This window comes from Trichosurus vulpecula, chromosome 4 (assembly GCF_011100635.1).
Source record: "Trichosurus vulpecula isolate mTriVul1 chromosome 4, mTriVul1.pri, whole genome shotgun sequence".
Lineage (NCBI taxonomy): Eukaryota > Metazoa > Chordata > Mammalia > Diprotodontia > Phalangeridae > Trichosurus > Trichosurus vulpecula.
This window is the reverse complement of record NC_050576.1, coordinates 155,427,389-155,451,773: the sequence shown is the minus strand read 5'-3', so window position 1 is coordinate 155,451,773 and position 24,385 is coordinate 155,427,389. Positions and strand designations below refer to the sequence as shown.

The 24,385-nt window shown below is 37.5% G+C and overlaps 1 protein-coding gene across 1 annotated transcript in view; it reads right to left on the bottom strand.

The window, feature by feature from the left end:
- Positions 1-1,061: 1,061 nt before the first annotated feature.
- GNPAT (glyceronephosphate O-acyltransferase) overlaps positions 1,062-24,385 on the bottom strand; it is a 49,565-nt gene continuing 26,241 nt past the window's right edge. The window contains exons 4-16 of the mRNA XM_036754456.1: positions 18,964-19,093; positions 17,752-17,879; positions 17,372-17,447; positions 16,965-17,116; positions 16,725-16,855; positions 15,780-16,003; positions 13,107-13,349; positions 12,121-12,200; positions 4,130-4,270; positions 3,128-3,227; positions 2,949-3,042; positions 2,040-2,101; positions 1,062-1,357 (exon numbers count right to left, since the gene is read on the bottom strand). Of these exons, the coding sequence (XP_036610351.1) occupies positions 1,314-1,357; positions 2,040-2,101; positions 2,949-3,042; positions 3,128-3,227; positions 4,130-4,270; positions 12,121-12,200; positions 13,107-13,349; positions 15,780-16,003; positions 16,725-16,855; positions 16,965-17,116; positions 17,372-17,447; positions 17,752-17,879; positions 18,964-19,093 (1,605 nt within the window). The 3' untranslated portion in view covers positions 1,062-1,313. The remainder of the gene's footprint in view (positions 1,358-2,039; positions 2,102-2,948; positions 3,043-3,127; positions 3,228-4,129; positions 4,271-12,120; positions 12,201-13,106; positions 13,350-15,779; positions 16,004-16,724; positions 16,856-16,964; positions 17,117-17,371; positions 17,448-17,751; positions 17,880-18,963; positions 19,094-24,385) is intronic.

The window sequence follows — 24,385 nt, the reverse complement described above, 5'->3', positions numbered from 1 at the left end:
CCACTACCTCCCCCCAGTCCGGCTGGCGGGCTCGCGCGCGTCCTGCCAGCACCCTGGACACTCACTGCCGGCCCGAACCCTCGCCCTCCGCCTTCCAAGCTGCCCTTGCTCTTGTGCAGTGGTCATGCTTTAAGAAGTCCTTTAAGAAAAGCTGTGCTGGTCGGGTCTGGTAGCCTCTCTTCATGGTTTGGAATTATGGAAGTTACCCCTCACCTGTTGAGGGCCCAACTGAAATTATATATTTCTAATGGATACAGTCAGCATATTTCATTTATTTCTCCATCTCCTTTCAGCAATGCATGAATAAAATTGAAAGTAGTGTATGTGTGGTGGGATCAATTCAAAGTTTGGCGTTGGCAGCTCAAGATCAGTGATAACAAAGAGGAAAGTGAGTTCAGAGTTGAGGATGGCACATGTGTAAATTGGGAGGAAGGAGAATTCTGATTCTCCCACTAGGACCAGTGATTCAGAGATATAAATTCAGTACAAAAAATATTGGAAAGGATAGCTGTTTCACACCTTGGCTTAAAGAGCATAAATGGAACAGTATTTCTAATCCTATGGCAATGAGGAAAGTAATACTTCAGCAGGTTAATTGAGCTTACCGTTTGAGAAAATTTTTTTAAATTTTCTTTCAGTTAGTGAGTTCCCACCCTACCACCTTTCTTACAACCAGCGGCTATGTCCTTAGAAGAAAAACTTTAGTTCTCACTGGTTTCCTTTTTTTTTTTATATTGAAGGCATAGTATACTTTCTTTTTATGCTTTGAGTTATGTATCTTCTCAGATGTTGTGGGCAATTTAAATATAATGTGGCTTTAGATCACTTTTTGGTAATAATAATTTGGCATTTACATTAATTTAAATCTATTTTTTATCATCCTAAGCAATTGGTTTTAGAGAAGGCATTACAATTGGAATAGATGACTAATTCCTTTCCATATCTTTCTTTTTTTATTTAAACATTTTATTTTCTAAGTTACACATTAATGAATAAATCTACAGAAATGGAATACCCTAATTAAGAAGCTGAGAGTTGATAGTGAAGTAGGAGTTGTGCTATGTTTTTTCCAAATATGTATCCAAAAGAATATTTTATTCAAAAACACTCAGGGAAGATGATACAAATGCAGTTTTTAGCATCAGTGTTCAAAGGCCCACACTCACTACTTCAGTTGAACCCCTTTTTCTCCTTTATTAGATACTTCCAAAGAAGTTAGAGGGATGAAAAGTAAGGTATTTTCTTTTGAATTCCTACTTTATTTTCAAACAGTCATTCTGCCACATTCTTCCTCATACAACTGCAGGGAAAGGTTAAAGTCTTGCTGTCACTGGTTTTCCTATGGGTATTTTGGCACCTAAGGAGAAGGGTGACAAGAAAGTGCTCATCATATAATAATAAAATAAACAATTTTCATGTCACTGTTTCCTTATGTATTATACTATTTAAGCATTATTCCTCCAATCAAAGAGGACATCTCATTCATGAACACACCAAGTTAATTTTAAATTGTATGCCAGAAGACCTTATGTTCTGGTAGGTCCTATGAAGTTGGAAATATGTTCAGTATTGCCTGATGATGAAGCATACAGAAACCACACTGATAAAATTTTCAGCTAACTCTGAAGATTCAGAAGTGTCAAAAAAAGGGAATTTCAACCCAAGTCTTCCTGAGCACATGTCCATAACTGTATTCATTGCCTCCTGTTATAAATAACAATATATACATCATAAAAGGCTATCACTTTTTTCTTGTTGTTGTTGATACTAGCTCTCCCTGTATTTCCTGGCTGCAAGTCCAATGCTCACTCATAGGCCTGGTCCCACCACTTAGGACAAAAACTTTGACCTAGGCTGTTTGGTCCCTCCTGAGCAACTTGGTGCTCCCTGATCCTGGGGGCTCCTCATAAAGATGATGGACTTGAGAGAGGACACCTGATCAGTTTAGTCCTCATGAACCTTCCCAGTAATCCCCAGGGGTAAGGTTACAGGCATGTGCCACCAAAGCCAACTATCATTTTTTGATAAGTGGAACTTACCAAGCATTTCTTCTAACTTTATTGTGGCTTCATCATTGACCTTATAAGTACACTCATCAATTCTAAGAGGAAAAGTTAATAATGTTATTTCACAAAAAAGGAGGCAAATAGTATAGCTATATCACTAGCATATAATGGCAACACTTTTAAACTGTCTCACTCGGGAAATTTTAAGAATAAATGATGCTGACATTACTCTAGTGGTGTCATTTCACAGGAACTCTCCCAAAGTCCAGCTCAGTTTTTCAATTATCACCTTCAGCTTCATTGCTCTCACCACAACTAAGAGGGATAAGACATCTATTTACCAATTCTCATGCAGAAATCAGATTTCCATGGGCAGGGAGGGTATGAAGAAAACAAATAAGACGTCACTGAGCCCTAGTTCTGAGGAAGGACTGATTTAGAAAAGAGAACCTGAAAACCTGAAGACATACTTTTTGGTTACAATGTTGCCCAGGATAGGCCCTAGTCCACTTCTCAAAAGCCTTGGGTTGTCATGTGAATCTAACTGAGCAAATATTAGGCGGCTGAGTTATTCGCAAAATACGTGATGACTAACCCTACATGATTCTCTTTTGATACAAAGTTGACAGGTCATAGATTTGCTTTTTTTTTTTTTTTTTTGACATTCACTTCTCTTGAAAGAACTAATTAAAGGAGAGTCTTTGTGTCTATAATACAAAAAGAGTTGCATGTTTGGCTAACTTGTAATTGACATACATGCAGTTCTCTTCGAATGTAAATAAATACAAATATATCATCATCTGCCTAGCTTATCTAAATCACATACCCATGATGCACAAAGAACCAACATATATCCAGGTGCAACTAACGAGTTTTCATATAAAAGCCACATCAGTTACGATTTGTTGCCCAGAAAACCACCAGCTACATCATGCCACTTACGACTTGTTTTTCGATACTGCGCCCAGTCGAACAAGAGCTGCTAATGCATTTTTGTGCACATCAGAAGAAAGCAGCTCATTACACTGGCAGTCTCCTAAAAAGAGGGCAAGTGAAAAGTCAATGGACTTTTTGGTCACCCATTGAAAGAAATTATCTACCACTATGGCTATGAGACTGACCTGATTCAAGAAGACAGTAAGTATAGTTTCTGAGTCCAGTTAAGTACTGCTTCTCAGTGAAGCTTTCATTTTCTTCTTTCAGGAGATACTGGCAAATTATCTGAATTTTTAAGTGGTGTAAAGAGAAAGAAAAAAAATTTTAAACTATATTTGTATTATAGGATTTGGTGGTGTAATGGCAGAATAAGTATATCATCATTCTCACAATTTTGTCAAGAGAGTCAGAAGTACTGCCAAGAGAGCCTGTCACCCAAAAGATCAATCATAGGAGGAATGAGACTTGTCCCATTTGGCCCCAGAAGGTAAAGAACTAGGAGCAATGGGTGAAGGTTGCAGAGGCTACAGCTTTCATCTCAACTGAAGGGCAAATTTCCTAACCACTGAAGTTCTCCAAAAATAGAGTGCCCTGCCTCAGTAGGTGCAGGGTTCTTTCTCACTAGAGGTCTTCAAGAGAAGGTTGGATGATTACATGTAGATTACATTCTCAGTTGACAATTTGGACTAGATGTCTTCACCAGTCCCTTCTAACTTTGAGACTCTGTGAAATATGTGTATGCTTCACATTCATGCACGTTGATGTGAGACCTTTGGTTAAGAGAATCTCCACTGGGGTAAAATCTCAACAAGGCACCTAAACAAGTTGGAAGGATACCCATAGGTTTTTAAAATTCCCATAGGTCACTTAAAATGGGCTGCTTTTTCTCTTGTCTGGCTAATCTTCAGTATGCACTTCTTGGCAAGGTTTCAAAAATCTAGTAATTTTTGAACCTATACATGACCTGAGGCAGTTCAATGAGGTAGTCCTCAAATAGCATTTATGTGTAGAGGTTCTAACCCTATTTGAAACTTTCCTAGTCAACTACTGCTGGATCCAAAATGCTGGTGAATGGGCAGTCTCTTATCAAAGTATATCATTTGATAGAAGGTCAAATTCTGACAAAAATATCCTTAGAGTTTTTGGTGGGATGGGAGAAAGAAGAAAATTTATCAACAATTACATACCCGATAACTTTCCACAAAGGGCTTAAAGAGTAATGCTAAAAATGATACCACAGTATCTCCTTTGTCTGTAACTAAAATGTCTTGTGGAGTCACTTGAATGGTTTCATTTTTAGTAAGCAGGTAACAGCCTTCTTCAAAGTCCTGAAAAGAGGCAAAAGGAAATAGAAAATCATACTTGCCAACTGGAGAGCTAAGTAGACTACTACCCTCAACAAGTGCAGCCAGTCCTCCTCCTCCTAGGAAAAATACCAACATTGCAGTTAATTGTACAACCTTTCAAATGATCATTGGAAAGGGAATTGGCAGACCTGGTGACATTTTGGTAGATAACCCTCTAAAAATGCATGTTTGTTTTTTGAAACAAACCAAAATAAAAACATTTTACTATTTTGAAAATTGCTGTAGCTTCCTATGGACCAAATTTACCTGCCACTCATATAGAAGAATTTATCACATTACCTGCAAACCTATGTCTGGCCTTAGTTTAGCATAGCCAGGCCCTGTAATCTTAAATAGGTATTTTTATCTTTGGTATATCCTCATCTGAATTGTTTCAAGTTTAATCTTAATTGGTGTTCTAGACTTGTGGTCTCCTAATTCTTTTGATAATGAGCTTCTATTACTAAAAATTGTTTGAACATACCCTCCTGATATGTATATATTTCTGTATTTAGCAACTGCATACATGTCCTACTGTACTAATAATTATGTACATTATAAAGCATATAGAAATAGAAATTAATAGAGGATGAGGCAAAGGTCCAATACCATTTGATCCTAGAGTCAATAAGGTAGTGACATAGTCACTTTAGGAAAGTTACTTTAGCAACTGTGTAGAATATAGATTGGAAGGGGAAACACTTGAGCCAGGAAACCCATTAGGAGGCTATTTCAATATTCCAGATAAGAAGTGAAAAGGATCTGATTCAGGGTATTTGCTGTGAGTAGAGAGAAAGGGGACAGAAACAAGAGATCATATGAACTCAACATGTCAAGATTTAGCAACTGACTAGATATGTGAAGTGAGGGAGAGTGTAGAGTTGAGGATAATGCCACAGTTGTGAACTTGAGTGACTATAAGAATGAGGGTGTCCTCAGGAACTTCAGAAGAGTGGATGCATTGTGGGAGAAAAATAGTAATAAGAGCTGTGATGCATATTGAAACCCATCCACATCCAGTCATTCTATGCAACTCATTGAACCACGGAAAATAGAAAGGTAAGTTGGGGGTGGTGGGGAAGTCACCGAGCACAGAGCCCACCTACTGAGGGGTGCCTATCGTACCCAAAAGGTAATGTGGGAAGCAGGGTGTGGGTATGCTAGGGTGAGGGACATAGCTACTTCTGGGATCTGGACTATGTCCGCATGATGGCTCAAGACTTGCACAACCTAGCTAGTAGTGGCAAGAGACAGGATAGTGGGGAAATGTGGTGATTGTGAGTTTAGTGGGGGCCATGGTATGACCCCAAGGACTGTAAGGTTAACTAATGGGAAGATGGGTCACATCATTGCATCACACCCTCCCCTCAATAGCCAGTCACAGGTTTGTCTCCAACATAACTATATCATTTTCACTCATTACAGCTCCCAATACATGAGAAATCAAGGAAGCCTTCTAGTACATAAGGTGCACCCTCCTGTGATAAACATGTAGGAGGACATGAACAAGAATCAGTTTGGGTAAGCATGGATGAAATCTGATTTTCATCACTGGAAGAAACTTCAGATCAGAGAGGCCATTTGAGTGCCAGAGCACTACTCAGATAATTCACCTCTCCCTCCATCCCAATTAGGATTTTCCAATGAATTTATATTCATCTTTGGCTAACATATTTCTCCACTTTGCAGGGTGATCAAAGGTTTGTTGACTTAGATGGTTTCTAGGCTTTTTTGGCTTTCTGACTGGTGATTTATACTGTTTAAACTTCCACAAGAAATTGTAATGGCCCACATCTATGTTCCTTTACCTTCTCAAAATAGTCTGTTCACTTTGAAAGACTTAGGAAATCTGATCAATATGATGACCAACCACAAATCCAAAGGACTTATGATGAAGCATGCTATCCACCTCCAAACAGAGAGGTGACGGACTCACAGTGCACACTTAAACACATTTTCTTTTCTTTCTTCTCTCTCTCAAGCATGGCTAATTCAGGAATTTATTTTGATTAGCTATGATGAAGTCCTAATAGAGCTGCCCTCAGCCCCAATATTCTAACTTCATTATAGGCCCCACTGAAGAGCAGGCCCACTGTACCTAACTAGCACCGCACTGCCAATATCCAAACTTTAAAAAAAAATTATTTATTTTCAGTTTTCAACATTCACTTCCGTAAGTTTTAAATTTCTCCCCCTCCCTCCCCAAGATGGCATGTGATCTGATATGAGCTCTGCACATAAATTCCTATTGAACACATTTTTTTTTTACATTAGTCATGTTGCATAGAATTATAACAAACGGGAGAAACCATGAGAAAGAAAACGAAACAAAAGAGAAAAGAGTCTGTTTCGCTCTGCATTCCAACTCCATAGTTCTTTCTCTGGATGTGGATAGCATTTTCCATCATGAGTCCTTTGGAAATGTTTTAGGTCCTTGCATTGCTGGGAAAAGCTAAGTCTATCAAAATCAGTCCTCTCACACTGTGGCTGTTATTGTGTACAATGTTCTCCTGGTTCTGCTCACTTTACTCAGCATCATTTCATATACGTCTTTCCAGGTTTCTGAAGTTTGCCTCTTTATTCTAACTTCTTCATATTTGCCTCACTACTCACTAGAACAAGTGTGTCCCTGAACTCTTAGTTCTCACAGAAACAGCAGGTGCGTCCATGTGATGGGATCCCAGCCATTGCCTCTACCTAGCCACTGGCCCCAGACCCATTCCCACAGAAACAGGTGTGTCCATGCACTCAACCTCAACCACATTATCATCTTGACCACACAAGATCACAATAGCTAGCCAATCACAAGAGAGCACCACCAGGATGTAGAGCAGGATGCTTGATCACCAAACCATAGAAGAAGCCCAACCTACGATAGTGGGACCCAACCTACGATAGTGCCCTTGCAGTAATAGTAAAGAACTGACCCAAGGTGAACCTATGACAGAGAGGCTTATTATACTATCATTACCATATATACATATCCCCCTGAGTTTTTCTATATGCATTATGGGTAACCACATGCCCAGTTCCACTGAGGCTGGGACCCCTCCTCCATTATCTAATCCCTTAACAAACTCCCCTTGCCTTTTTAATATTAATCATATTTCTATATTCTATGTAAATTTTGATTGTGTAATCAGCATCATATTCTCTATAAAATTGTATAAATGAGCAAGCTTGGCCCCAAAAAATAATTGAGAAAATGCACTTCCTCTTTTTGCAGAGAGGAAGGATTATGGATGTCAAATATTGTATTGGTTAGCTGTACTGAACTGCTTCCCCCCCGCCCCCCGCCCTTTTCTTTTAAAACAATATAGGGTTTGAGGGAAATTAAGTTGAGGTAAAAACAAAAGATAATATACTTTAAAAAAATTACTTCAACATCAGTAACTAGTTATTTCCTATTAAGATTCCATTTTAGTATTTCAATTTAATTTCTTATGAAACTATTCAATGCTCACCATATCTAGTCATTCTTCACATTCTTCTTCTTTTTTTTTTTTTGAAGGGGGAAGGCAGGGCAATTGGGGTCAAGTGACTTGCCCAAGGTCACACAGCTAGTAAGCGTGTCAAGTGTCTGAGGCCAGATTTGAACTCAGGTCCTCCTGACTCCAGGGCTAATGCTCTGCTCACTGTGCCACCTAGCTGCCCCTCACATTCTTCTTAAAGAAAATATTCATTATATAAAGTTATGAGGTTTCTATGTAGTCTCCAAACTTTGGATCCCTTGATATTCCCCTATATTTCCAATAAATTTTCCCCCACCCTTTCTCTTCAAACTTTCACTACCCATCTTCTTAACAGAGGCTATACAAGTATTACAATATATGTTGATTGAGTTTGGAGGGTCTTAGTGTCTTCACAGAATTTCTCTACCTCCTAATTCTTTGTGGATCTTGGCACATAAGCTTCTTAGGGGCACTGCAATTTAAGATGACTAATTGTTCCCCAAAAAGGATGTCTATTTTTCCTTTGAAGAAATGATAAAAGCAACTCTACCAATTCCTTTATCAGCTTTACTGAGAAGAACCTGTGAGCTTTCCTTCCATTTAGCTGAAATTTCTTCATCTTCTGGCTTCATTTGTAGTTAACACATCAAGATTGATATTATTCAATTACTCCAAAAGTATTTTCACTGAGTTGCTGAACAATGTCCTTATATTTAGAATACCAATAGTAAATATCTAAAAACTGATTCTTAGCACCTTTTACCCTATTTTCTACCACTACAATCATCACTACAGAAGTCCATAGGATTTATACAAGGTCAAGGGTTGTTTTACATGGCAAGCTGCCCTGCCCCCCACACCTCCACATGGCCACCTCCTTATAGCCACAACTAGATTTATGGCACTTTTGGAAGCACTTACCTATTCAAAACCACAGCTCTGAGCTCCTATTCCCAAGTATCTCTAGCTCCTATTCCCAAGTATCTCTATACCAGATCAGATCAAATGACATATTACTCTAACGCAAATGACATTTAATTGAGCAGAATGTGAAGTAAACAGTGATGATCTGAGTAAGGTAGCAAGTGTGGCCTCCATGCCTGGATGGTGGCCCCCTCATGTTGAGGGAGACAAAGTCAAATAGCCCTTCATTCCCCTTCAGCCTCAATACATTAGGACAAGGACACAGTCCATTTAAATGCATAATGTGATATTAAAAAATATTGCCCACAAGCATTCTCTGTTTGGTTATTCTTCTTTCCATGTCTATATACCAGTCCGCTACATTTTCTTAGGGACTGTAGCTTCAAGACTCAGTCTCTCCAGGTGTTTCTGAATCATCCTAACTGGGCCTCTTAGCATCACCTAGGAGCATTGATATTTCTTCTTAGTCACTTTTGTCTCTCTTTACTTGTGCCACACTAGCTCACACAATTTCATCCCTATGAAATTCCTTCTCTTTTTAAATTTTCACTTGATGAAACCATGTTTACCAAGCAGTCTGTGCATCACTACATAGTTTGCAAACAACCTTCTAGAGGTAAGAGTCCAGAGATTCTTTCCCAAAGAGCAATATTCTTTCAGTTGCCTAATTATTGAAAGAACACAGAAAGCTAGAGAGGCCCTTTAATAATTTGTGATTCATGGGTTTCCATTACCAAAAAATTCATTACACAGTAGTTACCCTAATGGTAATGAACTTCTTCTAATTACTCTTCTGGTAATGAACTAGTATGTGCCAGGCAAATGGGCAGCTCTAGGTGTCAAAGTGGATAGAGCACTGGACCTGGAGTGAGGAAGACTAATCTCGGTAAGTTCAAATCCAGCCTCAGACAATTACCAGGTCAAGGTACTTAATCCTGTTTGTCTCAGGTTTCTTATATGTAAAAATGATCTGGAAAAGGAAATGGCAAACCACTCCAGTTATCTTTGCCAAGAAAACCTCAAAATGGGGTCACAAAGAATCAGACACAACTGAAACTACTGAACAGAACAATAAGGCATTGAGCTAAATCTAGGAATACAAAGAAATAGAACAGCCAAGCATCCCTTTGCCAAGATGAGGCATCAAGGTCAAACTCTTTTAAAGGTTTTTACTGCCCCAATGTATGGCTAAGCTGAGAAAGGTATATTCCCATTTAATATTCTCCAGAGATTTGACATATCTAACTTTTCAAAACTCTATTCATATTCTTCATTTGTTTTTTTTTTAATTTTTTGGTTTAGATTTATATGGGTCTGAGAGAGGTGAAATGATCTCTCCCACTATTATAGTTTACTGTTTATTTATTCCTTTAATTCATTTAACTTTTCCCTGAACAATTTAAATGCTGTGCCATTTGGTGAAGGGAGAACTCTTGAGAATCCAGCATCCCCTCAACTGTAAATCTCTATTAACCAATATGTTCATTTTCTTTGCACAAATATGAATATTTCCTCTGCACAGCGATAAAAATGATGTTCATAATGATTTAGAAACTGCCAAGGTTCTCAAGATCTATTCAAAAGTTAAATTATGTTAAGTATAGTTTTAGTGATTATTTTCTAGTATCTAAATTATGTGAAAATTGTCAAGTCTTATATGGTTTACATTAAAGAAGCAAATGGTAAAGAGAAAAAGCAGTTGCCTAGGAGTCGTAAGACTTGGACAACTTACCTGTTTTACGTACCTCGTAGTGTTACAGTGAAGATGAAATGATACATGAATGTGAAAAAATTTAATAAACTATAATTAAGCAAAACAGATATTTAAAATGCCCAGTTCCATAGAAGGAAGAAAAAGAGTTTATTGTGTATATGATTTTCCTGCAATTAGCAAAATGTCTTTATTCATTTTAGACAAATAAAACGGAAAGTACTGTGTTTTAAAGGAAGAAAAGAATTTCTTTATCCAAAAATTGCCATAATTCTTTTATATAAATTGGTTTTATACTTGTAAAACATGTTACTAGGGTGGAAAGTTCCACTGTTATAGTATTTGGGATATAGGAAAGGGTAGGCAGTTAAAAAGCAAAATACTTATACATTATTGATTTTACCAGAAAGAGGAAGTACATCTTACCTAACAACTTTTCTCAAAAAAAGCAGCTATGAGAAAACCTGCATTGATATCCCATTCTTACAAAAAGGATACTAGACTCATATATAAATATATATATATATTTATTAATAGTCTACTCTTTAGAATTCAATTGAAAATATTAAGAAATAAATATTGAGCTAAAGTCCTTTTCAATTTGCACTTGAGCAAAGTATATAAAAGGTAAGAACAAAAGCTAAGGAAAGGAAAAATGGATTAAGAGTGGTAAACACAATGATCCAAGACAATTCCAAAAGACTCGTGATGGAAAATGCACATCCAGAGAAAGAACTATGGAGTCTGAATACAGATTGAAGCATACTATTTTCACGTTTGTTTTTTCTTTCTTGTAATTTTTCCCTTTTGTTCTGATTCTTCTTTTACAAGATGAATAACATGGAAATATGTTTAATGTGATTGTACATGCATAACCTATATCATATTGCTTGCTGTTTTGGGGAGGAGGGAGAGAAGGAGAAAGGTTTGGAACTCAAAGTTTTGTAAAAATGAATGTTGAAAACTATCTTTACATGTAATTGGAAAAGCAGTAAAATACTATTAAGGGGAAAAAAAGAAAATTAAAACAAGAAAAAATTGGTAAACAACCTTATATTAAAAAAAAATACGTCTTGTCAAATTAAGTTCATTGACTTTCCCTTACTGAAACAATGAGAGTTATGACCCACCTAAGGGCAGCACCCTCTATCTGAATGGACTGGAATATGTTGATAACAGGAAGGAATCTCCTTTTAATCTTTGAAGGGAGGGGTCATGGAAGCAACTGAGTAGTTTTAGGAGAAGAAAAAATGATAATTATTCTATTCTATCAGGGATTCATAAAATAGGGTCCATCATCTTGATGGGGAAAAATTACATATTTACTGGCTTCCTTTGTAATCCTATGTATTTTATTTAATGCATTTAAAAATATTATTCTCAAAAGGTGCATAGGCTTCACAGACTGCCAAAAGGATCCATGACAAGAAAACAGTATTATGGTATTTGGAATATAGGAAAGGGTACTACTACTGATGAAGTAGAATGTTAATCAAAAACTGTATTTAAATCAATTGTGAACTTTTCCTTGTTCGAGATACCTATAAATGTTATCTTAGAGTAGAGACATCTGAGAGCATGAGAACAATGTCAATTTGAACATGTCTCTAAGTTAGAAATGCTTGGATTTAGAATAATGATAAACCACATATAGCTTAGCCTCTTTCATAACCCTGCCACACTAAGCAACTAATGTCATCAGAACTCAAGCTACAAAAATGCTGTTTTGTTTATAAAGGCTTTACCTTCAGGGCATTTCCTGGAAAGAAGATGAATTCATCTGAAAACACATCACGTAGGAAGTCAAAGCAGCTGTAGATGTCCTCTGGAAATAAGTTCATTACCAAAGTTTACAATACTCTTTTTTCAAGGCAGCCAACAAAATCTTTAGAAAATACTAATCAATCATGAAATAAAGTGCAACATTTCAAAGGTGACACTGTCCCAACTCTTACTCATATATCCCAGAAATGAGAATTCAGTTCTACTCAAAGAAGTTGAAATCATCCATGTGATAAAATTTATACGAGCCTCAATATCTATCACTAAATTCCCTCAGTACAGCCCAGTTTTTTAATGATTACAGCTACTGACAGTCAGATTTCTATTTGGATTGGACTTGTTAACCAAAAAGTTTCAGGTTGCTCACCAAAGTTCTTTAGAAGTCTCTCTTATTTCCCTCCTAGTTATCCCACACCAATGATTTCCTGATGGAGAAAGAAGGCATCTTTGGATCTCTAGCCACTTGCTGCTCTCATCTTCCCTGTGTCTGGTCCTCTTCAGTACATTACACACTGATATACAATTCTGTCACTAGACATGACTATTAAGCATACCTTATCTTCTCACTTAGACCATAAGCTCCTTACTGGAAAGGACTTTTGTATGTAGATAGTGAATAAATACATTGGTTGAATGATTACTTCTCTATCTTTTATGTATTTTTCAGGTGGAAGTCATATCACCTCAAGTGATCTGTTTCCTCACTTGTAAAATGACCAATTGGGACCAATTGTCCCAAAGGGTCCTTGGAACTCTAAATACGGAAGTGGATGGAATTAGATGGTTATGTACCTGGGCATAGTTTTAAGGTGCTATGGGTAGCACAGGTTTCCTAGTCCATGTAATTAAATACGTGGCATTATGGAAGATAGGATATCAAGAAGGCTGCAGACACTACAAATCATGGACAAACCTTTTTCAAACACAAAATTATATTCTGGAAAGTTACCTTTCCTGAAACCAGGTGTCATCTGCAGGGAAATAGCCACAAAAGAAGGACGGACAAAAATGTTAAGCAGTGGATTTCTGTAGGCCACACACATGAGGATAGTGATATGCCGGAAAACGAGTCCTTCAGCAATTCCTTGTTCTCCACTTTCCTCTTTCAGAACCACCTGATCCTTGGTAAGACTGACGATGTTAGAATGCAGATGAAGGGAAGAATGTATAACTTCTTCAGCAGCTATATTATCTGCACACATAAGGACAAAGGATGCAAGCAAATGACAAAAGGAAATGGCAGGGACCTCATTTTGTGTTTAGGTCTTATTTTTTTAAGCTTTTAAGGGATTTCTAAATATATTCTGTCTTCAAAGGCCTCTTACAACATTTATCACACATTCTTAAATCATCCTTCTCTGCCAAGATTAAAAATAAAGAAGTGTCAGCCACCCAAGAATGCTGTATGAATTAGTTCTAATGTTTAAAAACATTTCTCTTCATCACCTGATCTACCTCTTCAACTGAAGAGTTTTTAAAAATAAACAACGCCACACTTCAACTATCATTTTGGCCCACCAAAAACTAAAACCAAAAAAACCCACATAAAAACCAAAACTATATTAAAAAGGGATTGATATATATTTTTGATAAATGATTATGGGTACAAAACATGTTTAGCATGCCACCCTAGAATCAGCATTCTCAAATGGCAGTATCTGTATTCGGTACACCATTGGCTTTATACATGTGGGGAAAATGGTGATGGAAAGTGTCTTGATCAAAGACGTTAAAAGTTTGTACGATTTCTTCCTACTAAGGTATCATCTCAAGCCAGTACTAGTTCAAAACATGCTTCCTGGATTCATAAAAGAAAATCATCTAAAGATCCTAAGATGTAAATGTTCTAGCTTGCATTAAGAGTGGATAGGCACTTTATATTATCCCCTATCAGCTGGTGGTATATTTCCATTGAAGTTGGACTAGCTGATTGCTAAGTGCCATTGGGTCACTATCAGTGTATGATTTAATGATAAATGCCTTAAGAAGGCAATGAAAGTTTGTCGTGATCAATTTGGAGGTTGTCAAGCCTCTACACATCATAAGATCTACACAGTTAAAGAAGATGAATGATGAAGAAAATATAATCCTCCAGGATAAAAAAGTAACTGTCCAAAGAAATATTGTTTTTGAACTCAAGTCATGTGTTTACACTGATGCAAGACACTCTATGCTCTAACCTCTTTCCACTCTACTACAGGTAGTTCAAGAAGCAATCCCATAAAAATCACATTAAATCTCCTCAGCAAAGTATATGTTGTATTGTAAAACCAAAGAGGCTGTGGTCCTGGAAGTTAAGGATTATACCTTTTTAACTCCTTTTTGCATCTAATGATATTGTATTATAGAAGATATTTCTTGTGAAGAAAGTAACTAGCCTTCAATCCGTGCTGGGTAGACAGTTATAGGTGGTTTGCTTATAGATTTGTTGGAGGTAATTATAATAACAATAGCTAGCATTTATAAAGAGACTACTATGTATAAGGCACTGTGCTGGCACTTTGCAAATATTACCTCATTTGATCATCACAAAAACCCTGCTTTGTACGTGCTATTTTTATCTCTATTTTACAATTAAGGAAACCAAGGCAAACATAGGTTAACTGACTTGTCCACATCATGGCTTACACTTTTTAAATGTCTGAGGCAAGTCAAGTAAATGATTGAGACTATGTACCCCTTGATGTACAATGCTTTATTAGGTAGGGATGGGGATGGGTAGGGGAGCGGGGAGGGTACCTGAGGTGAGAAGCTTGTAAGTAGGGTTCTTTTCCACAGTTTATATTCACTCTCAGTTGGGATTTCTGATTTGCCCTGATGATCTCAGCTGAAACTTTCTATAAGTGGTGATCCCTTTCTTCCCCCAATCAGAATGTGAGCTATTTGAGGGCAGGAACTTTGTCATTTTTCTATTTGTATTCCCATCCAGAACTTAGCACAGTTGATACATAGTAAGGACTTAAATTCTTTTCCATTCTATATATCATAGAAAGCTTTAGATTTAAGGTGGGAAGGCTAGAAATCAAGGAAACTTTAGTTAAAATGAAAGCAAATGCCTTCCTCTAAGAATGATTATTTTAATTACAAGGGAAGCTTAAAAATGCCTAGACGGTGATCAGATTTTGCAATACATGATGTTCCTCTTGAAGCTGAAGAGATAATCCTTACACATGTAGTTGAGCCAACTTTAAAAGCATAGCATTTTAAACGGTAGGCATGCTTCCTATGCAAATGGTTATCACCAGTCTTGAAGAGGGTAATTCCTTAAATTCCTTAAAAGTGCAAACCTAGGAAATGAATCAAAAAATCCCTTTCAAGTACTTCGACTCTTGCTTTACTACAATTCAATGCTCACATGATTATGTTCCTAACTCCATAAGAATATTTACAAAACAGGCATTAGTCAAAGATTATACAAAACTTAACAACTCCTTCGAAGTCTTTTAACAGCCCATAGCACAAATATGTTGCAGATATTAACCCCATTTTTTTCGAGAGGAATATAAATATATATTTTTTTGCCTTTCAGTGTAGTGCTTTAACTCAAGAGACTCTGTATTCCCAAATCTAGGATCACCATTTTCTTGATAAAAAGGAAAAAATGTTTAGATTTTCTACATACCAGGCCAAACTAGAAATCCTCCAAAGGCCTGTGTTAAACCTTTCAGCCAGACAGTGTTTTTAATCAAAACATCAAGGTCCATTTTTGGCAAATTCTGAAGAAACACAGTGGCTATTAGATTCCATGGGTTCAGAACCATATTTTCAATTTGTAGAAGTTCCAGTTTGTACGCAATATGACTGACAAATGCATGCATATCCTCAGATGGTTTGTGGGGGATGTGTCTAAAAGAATGAGACAGAAAAAAGATTACTACCTATGAAAATGTGGAAAGAGAAGTGGTTTGGAAAGGAAAGAGATCCTGCTTTATGGGCTATGTTTAAAAAGCTGTTTCACAAAGTACTTTCAAAGCTCTCAAACAAGAACCATTCTGTACATGATCTTCTACAATGTCATCTTAGACCTTTCCATTTTTGCAAGATCTATATAGAGGGGTGAGGAACCTGCAGCCTCGAGGCCTACATATGGCCTTCTAGGTCCTTGGGTGTAGCCTTTTGACTCAGTCAAAGGGCTACGCTTGAGGACCTAGAAGGCTACATGTGGCCCGAGGCCAAACGTTCTCCACCCCAACATTAGGAAGTAAGTATTGTCCTATATTTCACAGTCCTGGATTAAGGACTTTAAGTGTTTTGTAAAGGTCAAAAAAGATCTCTTCCTTACAGGCCACAGATATAAAAATACATAGATATTTGACTGGCCTATCAGTAATGCTTTGCACATAGGTGTTAAGTATTTCCTAATAATAATGTTTTTGGGGGGAAGCTAGTAGTATATTGACTCCCTCCTATGAAAGGAAAAGCATACTACTTCATCTTCTCTCTTTAGCATATATGTCAAGTGTCTCATAATTCTATACCTGTGTGTGTGTGTGCGCGCGTGTGTGTGTATTTTTTTACATTCAGTACTATTTTTTTCAGAGATTTATTAAAACATAGCACTTGGTACCTGGGGACTAAGTTATATGGACCCCGATTCATTTTCCCATTTGCCATGGATCGGAGTGATAAAGGTTCTCCAAAGTACACATGAATGCTTCCATAATTTTCAGTGAGTATCTTTCTTGCTTTCAGTAGGCCCTAAGAATTGCAGCAAAGGGCAACAAAAAAAAAGACAAGCATCAATTTGAGAAGCATGAATATTTTAATAAAAATTACACTATGGTTAACAATGAAGACATTTACTTACCGCTGTTGATTCCTTTGGCTTAGGAACTCCTAGAAGCTCATGTGCATATAGAGTTTCTTCTAATGGCCTATCATAACTGATGCTAATTGGAACAAGGTAGGTGTCAAAAACTTCTCTCTTAAAAAATGGTTCCATCACGATATTGAGAAGACCTATAAACAGAAGAAAATGGCTCACTCTAACTGATGATAATCAAATTAAATTATAAGTCATAGCGCAGATGAAAAAAAATGTATTTAAATATACTGTATACCAGCTATAAAAAAAACCACTAAAGACTACCATTATGTTCATGGAAGAAGAGAAATGATGTTTTATGAAATACCAGAATGAAATAGCTATGCCCAGTATTTTTTTCAAGATCAACCCAACTCTCTTACAATGATCCAAACTGCAAATTGACTTACCAAATTTGGGAGTCAAGGTTTTAGCAGAACGGCTTCTTGTCCCTTCAAGGAAAAATTCAACTGGAGCATAACCGTTCTTAAAGACAGAGAGAGGAAAAAAAAACAATGACCCAGTAGCAATAATCAAAGTAGCAATTATTTATTTAGATTCCTTTCTCCAAGTTCCCTCCTTCAGCCCTCCAAGTAGCATTTAACCAAGGATTTACATTTATTCTTAATCAAGGGAGTTACACTGATCAAACACACACTGTACATTCCAAATAGAAAAGATGGGCAGTCCATTTAGCAGACTCTAACAACTTTAATGACATCCAGTAGAAAACGTCAATGAAAATAATTGAATCTTCACATGAAAGTGTTTGGTAATTAGTTGTATTTACCCGTAACATGGTTTTTACATATTCAGAGAACACAGTCCAATAGAGTTTATTTCCACCAAATGTACGCCGCATGAAAAAGGCACCTGACATTCGTAGCAGCTCACCCACCAATTTCATTCCCAGGAAGTCTAAAAACACATAACATTAACGTTAATGTTCATTTAGAAGCACAGTTAATTTTTCTAAAGATCTGAACTCAGCCAAATGTGAAAGATGATACTATGTAGGTAAAATATTCCTAAGGTCCTGTCACACTAGGATGATTAACATCAGCAAGTAATTGGGTCTAATAGAAGGGTAGAAAATAAAAATCATGTGCCAGACATGGTCCAGTAAGCTTTCTGATCAATTCTTCACAATACTAATTACAACTATGTTCAGCCTGAAGTCAGTATTAACTATCAATGATGGGTGGCTTAATTTACATTTATAAACAATTTACAAAGCTCTTTGTTCACAACAGTCTTAATGTGGTTATGTTGATCCCATACCTTCAACATGAATGTGATGATTAACTTGTTTTGTTTAGGCTGCCATGCCTCATGCTACCCACTATTACTCTTACTCCTCCTTTCTTTCCCTTACTCCTCTCCTCCATCATCACCATCACCATCACCATCACCACCACCACCACCACTATCATCATCCTCATCCTCATTATAGCTAACAGTTATGTAGCACTTTGAGGTTTGCAAAACACTTTACATAACTTAGTTCATTTGATCCTCACAACAACCCTGTGAGATGAGTGTGATTATAATCCGATTTTATAGTTAAGGACAAAGAGAGTGAGACAGATGAAATGACTTACTTGCCCAAAGTAACACATGGGTGACTCAGATCTTCCTAACTCCAAGTCCAGCGCTCTCATCTACTATACCGCCCAGCTGTCAATAGGGCTAAAATGTCTGTCCACTGATAAACAGAATTATGGATTCAATAAAAAGAGGCAGATCTGATCTCAGCTCTCAGAAACTTAGGTAAGATCCTTAACAGCGAAATGCCTATGTCTCTACCTGTCAGATAAAGATTTCGCAGGAAGTTATAAGAATATTTTTAAAGAGCTTCTAGGCCCTGTTAGTTACATTTTAACTTTATTAAGTAAGCACACTTACTGTTTATACATTTACATAGTTGTTGTCTCCCTCATTATCTCTCTGCTTTCCTGACCTGCCCACTTAGAGCACAAACTGTTAAAAGCAGAATACTTGCCCATTCCTGCTGCAATGACAGGCACAGGTAAATCATAGGTATATAAAACATAAGACAGCAGTAAAAAGTCAATATAACTTCTGTGACTAGGCAGCAGAACAACTGGATGCTCCTGGATGGCCCGTTGTAGCTTTAAAACAAGAAAGAATAGTACAATTTTAATTATATTTATTTTACAAATTGTCTTGAATAGGAAAAGGAAGGAGGAAGATGAAATGTCTGTGTGTTTGATGTAGAAATACACTACCAGTCTATGATCCATTTGGATCCATGCCCTCTACCCCATCTCCAAATTTTCACTTAATCTGAAATGACATAAAAAATACTGTTTCAGGGATCCAGTTCAGCAATTTCCCACAGCCTAAGGGAAATGAGTATTTAAAGTGTCATGGCTCAGGTGCTAGAAGGCTTTCTCTAGGACAAAAAAAAAAAAAAAAGAAACATAAGTTCACCTCAATTTGAGGAGTTTTCCATCTTCTCTTGGCACCAGATACCACAAAACCTAAAACTAATTCAACTACATGCAATAATATAGAGAAACAAAAAATTGCAAAAGAAGTCTACATATTAAAATACTACAAAATAATCTACATACTACAAAATTACAAAAGAAGTCTACATACTAAAAGCAAGGTTACATCGAAGCTTCCAGATAACAGTAACCAAAGGAATGCATGATGCCTTGTGGTGTTATAGAACCTCTAGAGAAATTAAAAGCCTTACAGAAGGTAGCCGTCCCACGTCTGGAATGCTCTGCTTCTTAGAATATCTGGTTTTCTTTTTTCTTAACTGATCAAGGGACTCCTCTAAGATGGCACCTGATCCAAAAAAGTGACCTGGTCTTTCATATGGGGCGGGGGTGGAGGGGGGGTGGGCCAAGAGAGAAATTTGTGAATCATTTTGTTAACAAGTTTTCTAGGGGGGCGGAGCCAAGATGGCAGCTGGAAAGCAGGGACTTGCATGAGCCCCCCCTCCCAGTTCCCTCCAAAAACCTATAAAAATGGCTCGGAACAAATTCTAGAACTGCAGAACCCACGAAATAGCAGAGGGAAGCAGGGCTCCAGCTCAGGACAGCCTGGACGGTCGCTGGATAAGATCTATCGCATGGAACTGGGAGCAGAGCAGAGCCCAGAGTGAGCTGCCAGATGGGGAGCCGGGCAGAACAGGCCCTAGCACCCTGAATCAGTGAGCTGGCAGTTACCAGATTTCTCAAACCACAAACACCAAAGACAACAGAGAAGGTTAGTGGGAAAGGCTGCTGGGACAGAGTGAAAGGAGTTCATGGTTCAGCCACTGCCCTGGGGGAAGCGGAGGTGATGCAGCCCTGAGGCTGCTTACAGAGCTACAGCTGCAGTTGCTTCCAGCCCCAGGCCCACCCAATGGGAGGAATTAAGTGGCAGATCTGAGCAGGAGTACAGAGTCAGCTTAGATCTGAGTCCAGTACAGGTTGGCGGTTTTTGGGGGAGTAGGAGCGCTGGTATGGCAGACTTTGCTGTGTAGAAATAGCTCTGAAAACAACAGCGCAGCCCCTCAAGCTTGGGACAAAGTACTCTATACTCTACAAGCAGTCATACCCCGATGAAAAACTCAAGCATCAAGGAAGTTGGCTGAGAACATGGCCAGGCAGCGAAAACAGACTTAGAATCAGACTCAGACTTTGGAATCTTTCTTTGGTGACAAAGAAGACCAAAACATATAGCCAGAAGAAGTCAACAAAGTCAAAGAGCCTACATCAAAAGCCTCCAAGAAAAACATAAACTGATCTCAGGCCATGGAAGAGCTCAAAAAGGATTTGGAAAAGCAAGTAAGAGAAGTAGAGGAAAAATTGGGAAGAGAAATGAGAGTGATGTGAGAAAACCATGAAAAACAAGTCAATGACTTGCTAAAGGAGACCCGAAAAAATACTGAAGAAAATAAAACCTTAAAAAACAGACAAACTCAAATGGCAAAAGAGCTCCAAAAAGCCAATGAGGAGAAGAATGCCTTGAAAGGCAGAATTAGCCAAATGGAAAAGGAGGGCCAAAAGACCACTGAAGAAAATACTACCTTAAAAATTAGATTGGAGCAAGTGGAAGCTAGTGACTTTATAAGAAATCAAGATATTATAAAACAGAACCAAAGGAATGAAAAAATGGAAGATAATGTGAAATATCTCATTGGAAAAACCACTGACCTGGAAAACAGATCCAGGAGAGATAATTTAAAAATTATTGGACTACCTGAAAGCCATGATCAAAAAAAGAGCCTAGATATCATCTTTCAAGAAATTATCAAGGAGAATGGCCCTGATATTCTAGAGCCAGAGGGTAGAACAGAAATTGAAAGAATCCACCCATCACCTCCTCAAAAAGATCCTGAAAAGAAAACTCCTAGGAATATTGTTGCCAAATTCCAGAGCTCCCAGATCAAGGAGAAAATACTGCAAGCAGCCAGAAAGAAACAATTTGAGTATTGTGAAAACACAATCAGAATAACACAAGATCCAGCAGCTTCTACATTAGGGGATTGAAAGGCTTGGAATATGATATTCCAGAGGTCAATGGAGGTAGGATTAAAACCAAGAATCACCTACCCAGCAAAACTGAGTATCATGCTCCAAGGCAAAATATGGATTTTCAATAAAATAGAGAACTTTCAAGCTTTCTCAGTGAAAAGACCAGAGCTGAAAAGAAAATTTGACTTTCGTACACAAGAATCAAGAGAAGCATAAAAAGGTAAACAAAAAAGAGAAATCATAAGGGACTTACTTACTAAAATTGAACTGTTTTGTTTACACAAACTCCTACATGGAAAGATGACGTGTATGATTCATGAGACCTCAGTATAGCTGAAGGGAATATACATATATATACATACATACATACATACATATATATATATATATATATATATATATATATATGTAGACAGAGGGCACAGGGTGAGTTGAATATGAAGGGATGATATCTAAAAAAAAAATCAAATTAAGGGATGAGAGAGGAATATATTGAGAGAGGGAGAAAGGGAGAGATAGAATGGGGTAAATTATCTTGCATAAAAGTGTCAAGAAAAAGCAGTTCTGTAGGAAGGGAAGAGGAGGCAGGTAAGGGGGAATGAATGAATCTTGCTCTCATCAGATTTGACCTGAGGAGAGAATGACATACACACTCAATTGGGTATCTTATCCCACAGGAAAGAAGAAGGAAGGAGATAAAATGGGGGGATGATACAAGAGAGGGCAGATAGGGAGAGGAGGTAATCACAAGCAAACACTTTCAAAAAGGGACAGGGTCAAGGGAGAAAAATGAATAATGGATAGGAAGGAGCAAAATATAGTCTTCCACAACATGAGTATTGTGGAGGGGTTTTACATAATGATACGCATGTGGCCTATGCTGAATTGCTTGCCTTCTTAGGGAGGGTGGGTGGGGAGGCAAGAGGGGAGAGAATTTGGAACTCAAAGTTTTAAAAGCAGATGTTAAAAAAAAAAGTTTTTGCATGCAACTAGGAAATAAGATATACAGGTAATGGGGCATAGAAATTTATTTTGCCCTACAAGAAAGTAAGGGAAAAGGGGATGGGGTGGGGGAGTGGGGTGACAGAAGGGAGGGCTGACTGGGAAATGGGGCAATCAGAATATATTCCATCTTGGAGTTGGAGGGAGGGTAGAAATGGGGAGAAAATCTGTAATTCGAACTCTTGTAAAAATCAGTGCTGAAAACTAAAAATATTAAATAAATTAAATAAATCAAAAAAAGGTGAATTTCTAGCAATTAAATATCTTCTACAATTGCTAGCTCTATCTCATACTTCTTTTGCTCCCTGCTATATCTCCCCCCCTCCAAATTCTTTAGTTCCATTTCCAAACACCATCCCCTTTATTCAAATTTCAGTTCTCCTGGCAGTCTTGATATCGAGCTTGTGGAAGAAGCTCCACACACTCCACAATGTTAAATAAAACCATCAGAAATGTGCCCATTAGAAACCCAAGGTCAAAAGTGGAGTCCCAATAAGGAAGTTTCTGATAAGAAAGTGAGCAGAGGGCTGGTCTCTTCCCCAGAGACTATAGGGAACCATCTGAATGATGGAGACTTATCTGAAGAGGTTCTAAGTCCACTTCACAGATTCATGATTAGATTAGGAAGCGAATTCATAAATGTAAAAAGAATAAAAAAGAAATCATTAAAAAGGAAAGCAAATGGTGTATATGAAAAGGACAGGCTGAAAGGTCTGAAGAATAAGTGCAATAAGGGATCAAACAGCTGTCTAAACAAGCACACATATCAAAATACATTCTAATTAAAAATAAGCTGTCAAGATCATGGCTTCAAGATACATGAGATTCTCTTCTGACTGACCTTTGTGCTCATTCTATTTCTTAACCACCATGCTTTATGCCAACCAGTAGGATGTTTTTTAGATATTACACCTAAGCAGAAAGTTATGAATATGAGTTATGAGTGGCTGAGGGACAGACCCACCTTTTAAAATTAAATGTTTATAAACCAGGGGGCAGATAGGATGGAGAGAAAGACTCAGTTAGTAATCACAACTGTGAATGTGAATGGGATGAACTCTTCCATAAAATGGAAGTGGATAGCAGAATGGATTAAAAACCATAATCCTACAATATGTTGTTTACAAGAAACACATTTAAAGCAGAAAGATACACACAGAATAAAGGTAAAAGACTAGAGCAGAATATATTATGCTTCAGCTGAAGTAAAAAAAGCAGGGGTAGCAACCTTGATCTCAGACAAAGTAAAAGCAAAAACAAATCTAATTAAAAGGGATAAGGAAGGAAACTACATCCTGTTAAAAGATACCATAGAAAATGAAGTAATATCAATACTAAACATTTATGCACCAAGTGGTACAACATCCAAATTCTTAGAAGAAAAGTTGAGTTACAGGATGAAAGAGACAGCAAAAACCAGTGGGGGTCTTCAATCTCCCCTCTCAGAACTAGATAAATCTAACCACAAAATAAACAAGAAAGAAATTAAGGAGGTGAACAGAATCTTTGAAAAGTTAGATATGGTAGACCTCTGAAGAAAACTGAATGGGAACAGAAAGGAATATGCCTTATTCTCAGAAGTACATGGCACCTATACAAAAAATGACCATGTACTAGGGCATAAAAACCTCACAATCCAATGCAGAAAGGCAGAAACATTAAATGCATCCTTTTCAGACCTTGATGCAATAAAAATTACATGTAATAAAGGGCCATGGAAAGACAGACTAAAACTAAATAATCTAAATGAGTGGGTCAAAGAACGAGTGGGTCAAACAATCAATAACTGCATCCAAGAGAACAACGATAATGAGACAACATATGGAAACTTATGAGATGCAGCCAAAGCAGTTCTTAGGCAAAATTCTATATCTCTCAATGCTTACATGAATAAAATACAGAAAGAGGAAATCAATGAATTGGGCA